Source organism: Seriola aureovittata, chromosome 12 (assembly GCF_021018895.1).
Source record: "Seriola aureovittata isolate HTS-2021-v1 ecotype China chromosome 12, ASM2101889v1, whole genome shotgun sequence".
Classification (NCBI taxonomy): Eukaryota; Metazoa; Chordata; class Actinopteri; order Carangiformes; family Carangidae; genus Seriola; species Seriola aureovittata.
The window spans coordinates 25,449,524-25,462,805 of record NC_079375.1 but is presented as its reverse complement, the minus strand read 5'-3'; the positions used below and the strand labels follow the sequence as shown (position 1 = coordinate 25,462,805).

The following is a 13,282-nucleotide window of genomic DNA, read 5'->3' as shown; positions in this document are numbered from 1 at the left end:
ACCTAAGGAAAGTGGTTTCAAAATAAAACAGGAAAAGTCACTTGAAGGCCGATCATAACAGCTGTGAAATATATAAATTTAAATGAGTCACTTTGACTTGCACTGCAACAACAGAGGAGCCTGGATCATGAACACCACTGACGGATCACTGTGGTTCACGTCGCATCATCGGCATCTGGAAACATTTCGTCGGGACACAAACTTCTTAGTAAAACTGCGACCGCTCCCACCGGTGGGCAGCAGTGACCTTTCGTAAAGAGAACCTCCGGCGCCGCCTCGGTTCATTCTCTCAGACTTCTCATGAGCACGTTGTCACATTCAGTCGTTTGCTGCAAAGGTCAGACGGTGAGATCTCGTCCGCATGTTGACACTGCAGCCGCAACGCGTCCTCGGCTGAACCTCGGCTGAACCCCGGCTGAACCTCGGCAAGACATGATTTTATTTGCTAACATTGTTATGGAGAGAGCAAAGAAAAGGGAAAGAGTTTTTTTAGAGGTCAAAATCTTATTTGTCTTTTTATTGTTCTGTGGTAACGGAGCTGAGAAATTTTTAAATTTTGAAAAAAGTCTTAATTTACCCAGAATTCATTGTACCACAGTTCGTCTTACAGCTGTCAAGAACTGAACTGCTTTGTGCAACAGATGAGTTTAGACTCAGTCTGTCTCTGTGATGTTGGTCAATGTCCCAGATCAACAGCTGATCTAGAATCAGTGCAGGACATAACTCTTTAAATGTTTCTTAATTATTTGCAGGTTAACATGAAAACATTAGAGATGAGACTTCAGCTGTGACTTCCTCTCATCCACTGACAGTGTCAAGGAGAGGCAACACAACTGTTACTGTGAGATAAACATATATTATATAATATAAAATGTAAGTATTATTGGTGTGAATAAAGATGTCATACTTTGTCTGTGTTAATGTCTCTGGTTAATGACTGTGGAAGAGGAAGAGGAGGAGAGATGAAGGTGACAAAGGATAACGAGTTTCTATTTCTTCACTGTCATTATTCCTTCTTCTTCTCTCTTTTTCCTTTTCTCCACCACCAACCCTCTCTCTCTCTCTCTCTCTCTCTCTCTCTCTCTCTCTCGCTATGCACCCCCTCCCTCCCACCCCTCTCTCCTTGACAAAGCAGATCTGATTGATCTAGTTCAGTGGAGGCCTGGAGGTAAATCTCAGCTCTTCACTGTGCTGGGCAGCACTGTGTGAATATTTGGTTCACAACGTGGACAGTCAGTCAGCCGTCCACTCAGTCAGTCATCCAGTCAGTCAATAAGCCAGGTAGTTAGTGAACTAATTCATTCATTCGTTCATTCATTCATTCATTAGAGTTTGTAGTGAAAAAAAAAGTGTCAATATTTTAGACTTTAATCTGAGATATTTCAGATTTCCTCAGTTCATGCTCCGATGCTACGCTGCTACGCTGCTATTAGCTAGAAATATTGATAAATCTCATGAAATGACCAACAGTTTCTCAGGTAACAAATTAAATCCGGCCCACGGTTGGGCCACATACTTGTTTTGTTCTGGCCCAGTATACGCCTGGTTCCACGGCCGGAATCTGGCCCATATACAGCTCGATCGTCAGATGCCACTTCCACATCTGGACCAATTCTGGCGCGCACAAAGAAAATGTCCAGACTCAGGCTGAGGACCCGGGGATATGTTGGGCCAGAAGTTTCATTTTGCCCCCTTGGTTGTCTCTCAGTATTTTCTAATTACCCCAGTCCCATTGGTTCCTACTTGTGCTGTAGTTACCTTCATAACCACTTCAGAAATACATAGTTTATTATTCCTCCACAGCGGCAACGTTTTGTTTTCCGATGGTCCGTCTCATTCTCATAGACACTATATCTCAGTAACACCTTGACAGAACATTCACTTGGACTCAAGGATGAACTGATTAGATTTTGGGGGTCAAAGGTCAAGGGCATAGTGACCTCATACAACATTATTTGTTGCCTAGTGACAAAAGAGGATCAGAACGAGTGGATGTGAATCCCTTGTCATCAGAGCGCAGCATCCTGGGAAAACCTTTGTTTCCACTTTAACAATCCGTCCAACTGGAGTGAGGATTAAATCTGGCATGCGGCTTGTTTCTATGACAGTGTGTCCTCCATGATATGTTCAGAATGGCATGACAGAGCCATGGAAAAAAAGAGAGAGCTATCGGACAAAAATGAACTTGAAAGAAGAAAGTAGGCCATGTCACACTGATGAATGTTACTTTACACTGATAATGATGCTGTCCTCCATGTGTATAAACGTACTGGGCGTCTCAGCTGAGAGCATTCATATTTGGAATTATATGTGATTCTCTCTAATTAGTTGGAGCATAATGTCAGAGATTTGTCACACTACTTCTATTATGCTTCTTTTATGTGTCTGCAGTGACCGGATGAAATCCACATAGCTGCCCCTGAAGCTGAGGTTTGATGATCGGTCGGGACTTCCTGTCCATCCTTTCCTACCCTGCAGCCTCCTTTTTTGGCTGGAACGCAACAACTGGGCCAGCCCTATAATCTGTAATGTCCCTGACTGAGTGACTGAGTGACTGACTGAGTGACTGAGTGACCACTGGTCAGTTGGAGTGTCTGGATCAAATAGGTTCTGTCAGGGGATGTTCACAGCTGAGACCTTTTACAAACAGACTGGTTATAAACCTGGTTCAGGTCTGGATCATGTGTTGATGCCGATCGGGGGCTCAGGGCTACACCTCTTCTTACAGGCAGTCTACAGATCCACTCTGGTTTCCCGGCTGCTTGTGAACTGCAGGGAAGAGGAGGAGCGCTTCCAATACACTGAGCCTCGCCTCCATTACAGCAAATTAACTACTTTCATTACATGTGTCATTATTACTAAAGGAGGCAGAGGAATAATTAAACATGAGACACCGAGCAGAGAGAGCAGGAGAGAGGGAGGGAGAGAGAGAGAGATGTCATCGCTAACTGCTAAAGAAGCTAGCAGATCTGAATGTAGCATGTAAACATGTAGCATGTAAACAACAGAAACACCAGCAACAGGAAATGAGACGCTACTCTTACTGCAGCACAGAAAAAAACGGTTTCTGTCTAGTGAAACGCTACAGGGCTTTTAATTTGAAACATTTACAGGAAGTATTTATATTAACACATATCAAAAAGAGGGAGTTAGACATAAAGACCTGCCTCTAATAAAAGTCTGTGACGTTCTGGAGCTGAAATAAATAAAGACTGAACTGTAGTGGATCTGTGCTCGGTGTGAGAGACTGAATAAGAAAGATATTGTGTCTCTTCTAACTTCCTCTCTGATCATGTTACAGTAAATCCAGCTGAAATCACAGCTCAGTCTTTGTCTTTCATGTATGTGTTTGGTGATTTTTGTCAGACGACGTCACAGTTATAAAACCAGGATAAAATCTCGTCTTTACTTCTGTAGCTCCTGCAGCTGCAGCACAGCCCCCACAGTGAGCAGCGAGAGGACAGATGAGTGAGGACGGGGTTAATGGACGTCACAGAGAGGGGACATTATATGTGTTGAAAGCCCTTCACCCCTTCAGCACAGTAACAAACTGTGGTTTTACAATAGTTAATTAGTTTCAATTAGTGTCAGTGTCGAGCTTGTCGGTAATTTGTCGCAATAATAGGAACTATTATAAACTGTGTTATTAACATTATCAGAAGAAACTAGTTTAAAGTGATATATTATTATACGTTTTATCTTAGACAGTGAAAGTGAGTTTTGTTCCCGCTCTTGTCTCTTTGTTCTCCCCCAAACAAACGACCGGAAAATATTCCGAAGGATTCAGATTCAATAAAATGCTTTTTAATCTCTAGTAACGTCACAGTGAATTAATGAACACAAACATGGGGAGAAGAGAAGACACAAGGAGGCTGATATTAACCCTTTGCACTGAATACTGAGCATGATGTGAAAAATACTGTGTTAACTCGACAGTTTTTAGCATATTAGGGCAAAAAGGGGAGGGTATGTTGATGCCAGCCAACAGGACGGGAGCATTGATGGTCCAAACACTTTAAGACATTCAATATTGTCGTATTTAAAACTGCCTTTTTTTGTCGTCTCAAAATGTGTGAATTTGACGTATTAACGTGGACGTCAAACTACATGTTGTGGACGAACCTGTCCGGCCTCATTCTCTGGTTGTCACCTCACACGACCACAGACCTGCGTTTCAAAGTGAGGTCACCTCTCTCCTCGTTCGCTCACACCGTTATATTATTTGTATTAAAGCAGAAATAGTCACACTGTGGGCTTGGTCAAAAATAAGCAGTGCAAACTGTGTGATGAGTCTTATTGGCAGAGACACGTAGGTCCGCATGTAGCCTGGATGATCAAAAATATACTGTGTAGATGTTTGCAGAGCGAGCTGCTGTTTCCCAGGGCTCTGAGTGCTCAGTGAGGCGCACTGCAGCCGATTCTGACTGTAAGACAAAAGAATGGAAAAAGAATATAGAAGCATGATGAGAGCGGTGTGTAGGGATGCAGAAGACGCTGCAGGGGTTGGGAATAGGAGCGGATAGGAGCAGGGACTGGATGGATGGAAAGACATCTGAGATGAAATCACACTGCTGCTGTCTAAACACATCGCCAACTCAGAGGAGCAGAAACAGAAAGTTGGAGCCTACTGGGGTAAGTAAGGTAAAGAATGGAAAGAGAGAGGCGGAGAAGTTAGTCATTCTTGCCTGTGAGCGAGGAGCTTCACCCGCAAACGCTCCGGTGGAGCTGCTGGAGTCGCACTGAGCAGCTTCCAGCTGTGACACAGCTGTGCGAGTGTGAACAAGACCTGTTCCCACAGAGGAGCGAAAAAAACCCCTCAAACATTTACACAGCACTTAAAGCCGACAAACAAAAAGTAACCACCAAAAATCATCCCAACAACTCCCCGAAGATACTTTATGATAAGACAGAAAATATTCTAATCACAGCAGTGACTCTAAATCAACCTGAAGGACGAGTGTCTCTCCACAGCTGAGAGAAGTCGTCGGTAACGAGGCTTTGTACTAACGACTGTGACCAACTCCACATATCAAACAGAGGGAGTCAGACATAAAGACCTGCCTCTAATAAAAGTCTGTCACGTTCTGGAGCTGCAGCAAATAACGACTAAACTGTTGTGGATCTGCGCTCGGCGTGAGAGACTGAATAAGAAAGAGAGTCTGTCTCAGGCCCCGGTGGTTTGGGTTTAGTCCAGATTCGAGTCCTTTAAAAAGGAAAGATATTGTGTCTCTTCTAACTTTCTTTCTCTCTGATCATGTTTCAGTAAATCAGCTGAAGTCACAGCTCAGTCTTTGACTTTCATTAATGTGTTTGGTGACGACGTCGTGGTTATAAAATCAGGATTTGACCACAGGCGGTCCAGACAGACACCGGGTTTAGACCTGGTCTTGTGTTTCTGCAGAGACGACGGCGCACACTGACCGGCCGCTCGTCTCAGGAACTGTTCACTCTCTGAATGTGGCGCGTCTGTAAAAGCACATCACACCGTTTGCCTTCTCTCCCTCCCTCTCTGACTCTCCCTCTCTCCCTTCCTCCCGTCCTCCTCCCTCCAGCTTTTGAAGCAGAGAGATTAGCTTCACTTTATAGTGAACGAGGGGAATGTGATGATACGAGAGGGAATGTAACTAATCAGCAGAGGGCTGTAATCCACGGGGACTAGACGGGACAATACGGCTGGACTCCAGAATGTATGACAGGACAGAAAAAGGCTGTGACCACAGACCAGAGGAGATCTCGCTGGACACAGGGACGTGTACAAATCACAGAAATTCACACAGTCACATCACTGGGATTCGGCTCCACAGGAGGTGAAGCGTTACATTTCCCAGGCAAGACTTTAAAGGGGCAGTTCGGGTGTTTTGACGTGGGGTTGTGAGAGGTAGTCATATAAAGTCGGTACATTAAATACAGTAGATCATGAAGAGCGTGTTGCTGTGGGCGGAGCCACGAGAAAAAACATGTTTTAGTCATGTTGAATATTTTTGGTTTATCTTCCTGTAAAAACAGCAACTTTGGCACTACATTTTTTCAACCGCTGAACTACCGTATTCCTACGCACCAGGTGCTGCAATACGGTAGTTCAGCGGTTGACGATAAAAAAGTTTGGATTGTTTCGGTCGGTGTTTTTAAAAGTGTCTGCAACACGTTTTTTCTCGTGGCCCCGCCCACAGCAACACATCCTCTGGTGAACACATGAATGCTTTTGAACGTCTCCTTTTTTCTTCTCATAGAACACAATAAAAATCAAGAGTGGGTTTTCTGGTGCTTGTCGCGTTGTTCGACTCTTGTTCGAAGACATTAATACTGTTTGTTCTCTCTTTCTTCTTCGCTGGTGGTTTGCTGGTTACTGCCGCCTACTTTTGTTCGTACGTACGTCCGTCGCATTCTCGTGGAAACGATATCTGAGTAACGCCTTGACAGAACTTCTTCAAATTTGGCAAAAACATTCACTAAGACTCAAGGACGAACTGATTAGATTCTGGGGGTCAAAGGTCAAAGGTCAAGGTCCTGGTCACCTCATAAAGCACGGTTTGGCCTTGTGAGCGCGATATCTCTGTAACGCTTTGAGGGAACTTCTTTAAATTTGGAAAAAATATTCACCTGGACTCATGGATGAACTGATTACATTTTGATGGTCAAAGATCAAAGGTCAAAGTCAATGTGACCTCACACTTTTTTTAAGCCATTACTCAAGACTTCACACAGCAGTTATGACACAATTTCACACAAATGTTTAACATTTTCTCTGACTCTGATAAACAGGGACGTAACCTGAAACTAGTCTGAGTGGCGGAGGGATATGACCACGAGGAAGTGATTCTAGTTTTATTCAGAACGGGTAGAAATACTTCTCTTTAGATGTGGTTGGATGACAGGCCAGAAATGTCTTCAAAAGAAAAGAAAGAAAACTCAAGTTGAAATGTCACATTTTTCAGTTATGTGACTCCATCTCGGACGTGAAGTGAACTTTGACATCGACTTCTACCAGTAAACAAGCAACTGAAACAACACTGACAAGTTTTCATTACTGAGACACGCCATGGATGAAAATAATGAGGTCTCGTCTCCCAGAACAGAGGAGTGTCAGCTGACTGGGTCACAGATACTTTTTGACTTGACAGGAGAACTTTTTATCTTCATCGCTGAAATGGGCTCGTAGCACTGATCTGCATCCTCAGGCAGCTGAGATGGAGGGTTGTGAAACTTTTATTTATCTTATTTCAACCCAACCTAATTTTTAAAAATTATTTTAAATAATTTTTTGGACCCTCTGTTTGACTTAGTAAAAAAACTGCAAGATCCTCACTGCATGTCCGTGATATGTCATGTTTTAATTTAAAAGCATGAATTCACTCTGAGTCATACATGCAGTAATGCATTAACATATGACTTAGTCATGTAGCCTCATTATAAAGAGTTTCAGAAATGTCCTCTGAAAGAGAATAATAACACACACACACACACACACACACACACACACACGCATATGGCTGTAGGCTCTTTGAATATAACGGAAGGCTGGTCTTTGGTCTGTAAAAATATATTATCTGACGGCATCGAGAAGATCAGGATTATTTTCTCTGAATAACAATGAGGTGAAGCCTGAGCGGCTCGGGTGTATCTCCATGTTTCCTTTGTTAGAGAGCACATGACCCCGAAAGGAAATGATGCTCGTATATTGTGCAGTCATGGAGTCAAACAGAGTCTGGGTTTGTAAGCTCTTAACAAAGAACTGTACATTCAGTGTGACATGTACAGAGTGTTGACTTATCAATAGCTTCATTTATTTATTTATATTTTGTAATGTGCCAGTGTTAATGAACAGAAATCTGTGATGTTTGAGTTAAAGAGTGAGATATTGGTGATTACATGATTGTGTGTAACAGACATTAGACTATGTGCTCTCTAATAGTCACAGTGCACTGACATGTCTTATTACCTGCTCACTGACATACGCACTGCGGACATATCTGACATAATCAGACCCTATCCGCTGGTTAAGTCTGACGCCACACGTGAAGTAATATCCATTTCCGGGTCCATGATTCAGAACTGGAAACCAAATAAAAATGGCAACAAAACCTGTAAATGTTTCCACCATTACTTCTTTCTTTGGTGAGGGACCATTAAGCGTTAAAAAAGGTCTAAATTTCCACAACTCCAATAGAGTGGTCAGTGTCAGTGGGATAATCAAGGGTAAAGTGACCAGATATTTGAAATGAAAACAGGGGGACTTCTCCAGTTCGGTGGTCAATATATGTTTCTACCTATGAAATAAAACAGTCGTGTATTTTGATCACGGTAACTGTTGTATTGTAATAAATTACTGTGAAGGCCAACTGATAAATTGACGACTCCCTACCTTTGAAGCAGTCGTGAAGTTTGTTTGAAGTATGTTTGTTTTTGTTAGTTTACGTATAACCAATCAGTGAGCCAGCTAATCTTTTCTCTGCCTAGAAACATCAACAACAATAACAATGACAAAAAAAGAAAAATCTGATTGAATAACTCCATTTTGATATTTTAATTTCACTTCTGAAGCTGCTATAGCTAGCAGCCAGCCCCCTCTGTTGGCCAAAATGAGCACTATTCTTAATCACAACTGTTAAAAACATCTGGTCACCTTAGCGTAGAGTCCAGGCATCCATGAAAGAGAGAATTTATGAGGTTGAGGTGAGTTAGCAGTTAGCAGCAAGCTAACTAGCTAGCTAGCTAGCTGACATCTAAAGATGATATGCAGTGTTCTGGCTGAGGTGTAAAAAGTGCAAGACGACTTTGACTTTCGACAGAAAGGAGGATGAAAAACTAAATATTTACCAGCCAGGGTTTGGAGGGTTAGCGAGGTTAGGCCGACATATGATGATGTGCCACCCCCCTTGCTGGCTACAGAATTATCTTTAAGCTAATATAAACACAACAGTAGTAGTGTCTGTTAAGCTCTCCATGTGAGTGCATCTATATGTACAATGCAGTCATATACTAAGTTCTGACCAGAGCAGGTCGACGAGTTGAAGGCGGAGTCCTACTGCTGGACTGACACACTGACACTGACAGTTCATGCATGAACTCTAGCAGCGTGACAGGAACTAATCCAGCCTTGATGCAGGACAGTGAGGACAGACATGAGTTCTCCCTCTGTGCTTTTCCAACTGCAGTTTAAAACAGGATGTATATACAAAATTATAACACATTAGTCTGAGGTCTCATTATGTTTATCTCCCCAATTTGAGCATTTGTATGTTAAATATACCTGAAATAAAACACTGTGAGGCAGATTTTAACTATTAGCTAACTGGACCAATGGTTCATGTCTGCTTCTTTTGGTTCCAAGAGATTTCAGGAGTTTCTTCCCCATTGGCAGAAAGAACAATATATATATATATATGTCACAATCTGCACCTCTTGGACTTTTTGAGGTGCTTCCTGTTTTATTTTGAAATCCATCCCATTCGCGTGGACACAGATGTCCCAGTAACACCTTGACAGAACTTCCTCAAATTTGGCGCAGACATTCACTAGGACTCAAGGATGAACTGGATAGATTTTGGGGGTCAAAGGTCAGTGTCATGGTGACCTGACAAAATGCAGTTTGGATCTCGTGGGGCATTTCAAGCTCTCTTGGGGGCCCCCTGGTGGCAGGTAGGACTGCCAACATTCTAGCTCCCATAGTCGCCACAACGGTCTGCCAGCTGTCACATATAATGACATTATTTGGGCTCTAAGCAGTGGAAAAAGTAAATAAGTGCTATTGCACTTGGCTTGGAAACTGTTCATTAGTTCTAATAGTTATTTATTTATGGTAGAATGAAGGTTAAAACTGCCAGATAAATGCAGTATGAAGTAAAAAGAAGACATCACAGAGTATATAGAGAAGGATTGGTAACTATCCAATTGCCAATTAATGTTTCTGTAATGTTCCTCTGGGCTACAGAGCTGAAATACAACACTATAGATATGTATTTCAACACACTGCAGAATATAAATGATCAACACTGAAATGATAAAAACATTCTTTTAAAAATCAATTCAAATTCTGCTTCGGGCCCCATAAAGGCTTGACTCTGGCCAGCTCTGAATCACTGACACAATAACATCTTGTTCTTTATACGGTTCAACACAAAACTGCAAGAAGCTCTTTGAATGGGATTAAAAACACTACAGCACATCACCAACAACCCAGTGGTAGATGGAGATAAAACAGATGCAGGCTGGAACCAAGCTGCTCCATCTTCCAGTCCTTCCAGAAAGTCGCAATAATTAACGCGAATTCAACCAATCTCTGTGAACTCTGCGCACCCTTGCACTTTTGTCCAATCAATCACAACTTTTCCACAAATTTGATCAAAAATCATCGAAGTTTCCCGCGAGTTGAATCAATCATTCCAGTCCCCCACGTTGACGTTTATCTACATTTGAAGAACTTGAAGATCCGATCATCACTAAAGAGTCTGTCGTGAAGAGAGCTGATAAAAACAAAAGGTCCAATTCATGTTGAAAGTTTAAGGTGTATTGATTGATTTCAAAACACTCAATAAAAACATTCCACCTTAAAAGATACAAGTAGCTGCTGGTACTGAGCTAAATGTGAACTAAATTATTAATTAGTGAAGATGAAAAGACAGAAAACATCCTTTCAATCATCGTTCACTGCGCTGGATTTATTCTTACTGCTACAAGTCGCCTTCGGTTTTTAATGAATTATACAAAAAAACATCTAAAAACATCTGAAAACATCTGGAAACATCTGAAAACAGCCCAATTTTTAAGAAAAGCAGCTGTGAAGTCAGGTATTTTAGCCGCAGCAATCCCCCCAAAACAGCCGCCAAATGCTGGAGGGACCGATCTGACTGCAGCATGTAGGACGCGGTCTCTGTTCCCGCTCTGTTGTGTTATGTTGCGATGCTTGGCTAATGTTGTATAACAGCATTAACTTTGATTACCCACAGAGCTGGAGAGAGGCACCGTACCTTTGCTGGAGGTGTTTCCTGCGGGTTTGTCCTCCAGGGCTGCAGCCTGCGTCCGCCCGTTCGATCTTGACCCTGATCCAGCTGAGGAAGCGTGGCTCTGGCTCTGGGCTGGAGCGGGTCTCTGGACCAGGTTCCCCTCGCTGCCTGCCCTCATCAGCCTCTCCCCGATCCTCAGCATGCATGAGCGATTACCCTGCAGCTCCTTCCTCAAACTGGGGCTCTTAGACCCCGCTGAACCGGGTCGACCCAGGCGGGAGGAGGGCTTGGACATCTTCCCTGCCGGGCTGAGCAGAGCGCTGTTTAGATACTCCAGGGTTAGTCTGGCTCCCTCCTCTGCTTGTCCCCCTTGTCTTCTTCCTTTAGCACTGCTTTCTACTTCTTCTTCTTCTTCTTTGCCTCTCTCTCCTCCTGCTGCTCTCCTTTCTGTCCCTCTTGCCTCTAGTCTGCTTCTCTTCTGTCTCTTCTTCCTCTCACAGCTGAAGATGGAGATTTCTCTTCCACCGTCAGGTTCTGACATCCAACCGTCCTCTTCTTCCTCTTGGTCTTTGACACAGTCTTTGCAGTTGTCTCCTCCCTCTCTCAGTGTGTGTGGACGTTCCTCTGAAATGTTTGTGGCGATGTCTTCGTTGTGTCTAGGTTGTCACCGCTCTCCGGTCTCGTCATCAGTCTTTCCCTCTGTCCCCTACAGACCCGGACGTCTGAACCACAGAGGTGATCCTGCGTTTACAGCAGCGATCAGCGGCTGTTCAGAGAGTGTGAAGGCAGAGAGCTGGCTTCTTCCTACTCTCTCTCTCTCTCTCTCTCTCTCTCTCTCATTTTAATTCAGTGTGATTTACTGGCATGAATGTCAGGTGGACACTATTGCCAACGCGTCACTGACAATATAATAATGATATCAAGAAAAAAATACATCCATACACACATATAATCTATTAAGTACAACAGGATGAATAAATCAAAAAAACTATGTAAGTAAATTCAAGTTAAGTAAAGGTAGTTGACTAATTATACTCGACAATGTTAATGAAACAGACAGATCGTGTTTGAGGAGATGATTTAAGTCGTGCATTAAACTGTAGGAGCAGGTCTACCTCTAACATGAAATATCGAAGCTTTTTATTTGTTAAATACATATATATGTATATGTATATGTATATAGGCGTATATGTATGTAAGTATCCTACTAATAAGTTTATTTAGCACTTAACAGTTAGCAACGTGTCAATGAACAAAGATAAGTATAAATACAAGAGTTAAAACAATGAAATCAATAAAACAGAAAAAATAGAATAAAACCAAAAGTGGAAAGCTGATTTATACAAGTACGTTTTGAGTAGTGTCTTAAACTGGGGAAACATCTCAGCATGTATGTATGTATATGCTTATATCCATGTATACACAATATATATATATATATATATATATATATATGTATAGAGAGAGAGAGAGAGATGCTGTGTACTCTCTCTCTCTCTTCTGCCTCCACCTACTCTTTCACCTCTTATTCCCACTTTAAAATCTCTCCTCCTTTTTATAATTCCTCCCTCTCCTCTCTTTTCTCCACATCTCTCGACTCGCTCTCGCTCATGTTGGTTGTCAGTTCACGCCACACTAATCCATGTTGATGTCTCAATCCTCACATTAGCCCAAACCACCAACAGTAATCTGCTTTGCTTTCATCCCTACAACGTTTTCTACCTTCTTTCAAGCCTCTTCTTCTTCTTCTACCCAAAGTACCGTCAACTATTCCTTTTGACCAATATTCTTTGATCTTCCAGTTTCCAGTAAATGATCTTGGTGTTCATCGTATCTATAATCACAGTGTTGTAGTTGTTGACATTTGGATCATGTGTGGTGATTTACAGCTGTCTTAGATTGTGTGTCTTGTGTGGGAAAGCTGGGTATGGATGTAAAACTGTGTTGAGCAGTTCTGAGAGACGTTAGGAAAAGCAGATCAGAAACCGGCTCAATAATCAGCTCAATACGTGACCGCACCACTTTGAAAAGCACTGCAATGAACAGGCTGTTGGTTTTGTTTTCATATCATCATCAATCTTTTGGAATAATTTATCAATGGTTTCACAACAGCAGGTCTGTTATGTCTCATACTCTGTTCAGGGACCGATGGAGGAAGGAGCGTTGAGCAGTTTAAAGACAGGCGTGATGGATCAGCTGTTCTTTATGTCTTTGGAAGTCGTGCTCTGACACAGTTACAGACGAGGAGATGATCCTTTTTTCTTCCATTTGAACCTTTCAAATTAATGTGAGGATTCACGTTTAGAAACCGTTAGATTTGCTGTTCTTGTCTTTCTGAA

The 13,282-nt window shown here is 42.4% G+C and overlaps 1 protein-coding gene across 1 annotated transcript; it reads right to left on the bottom strand.

Moving 5' to 3' along the window:
- Window positions 1–4,334: 4,334 nt before the first annotated feature.
- On the bottom strand, window positions 4,335–11,669 carry LOC130178726 (uncharacterized). Its single transcript, XM_056391177.1, has 3 exons — window positions 10,968–11,669; window positions 4,686–4,786; window positions 4,335–4,424 (listed from the first exon to the last, which is right to left on the bottom strand). The coding sequence occupies exons 1-3, from the start codon at window positions 11,482–11,484 to the stop codon at window positions 4,335–4,337; spliced, it is 708 nt and encodes a 235-aa protein (XP_056247152.1). The 5' UTR covers window positions 11,485–11,669.
- Window positions 11,670–13,282: the final 1,613 nt, after the last annotated feature.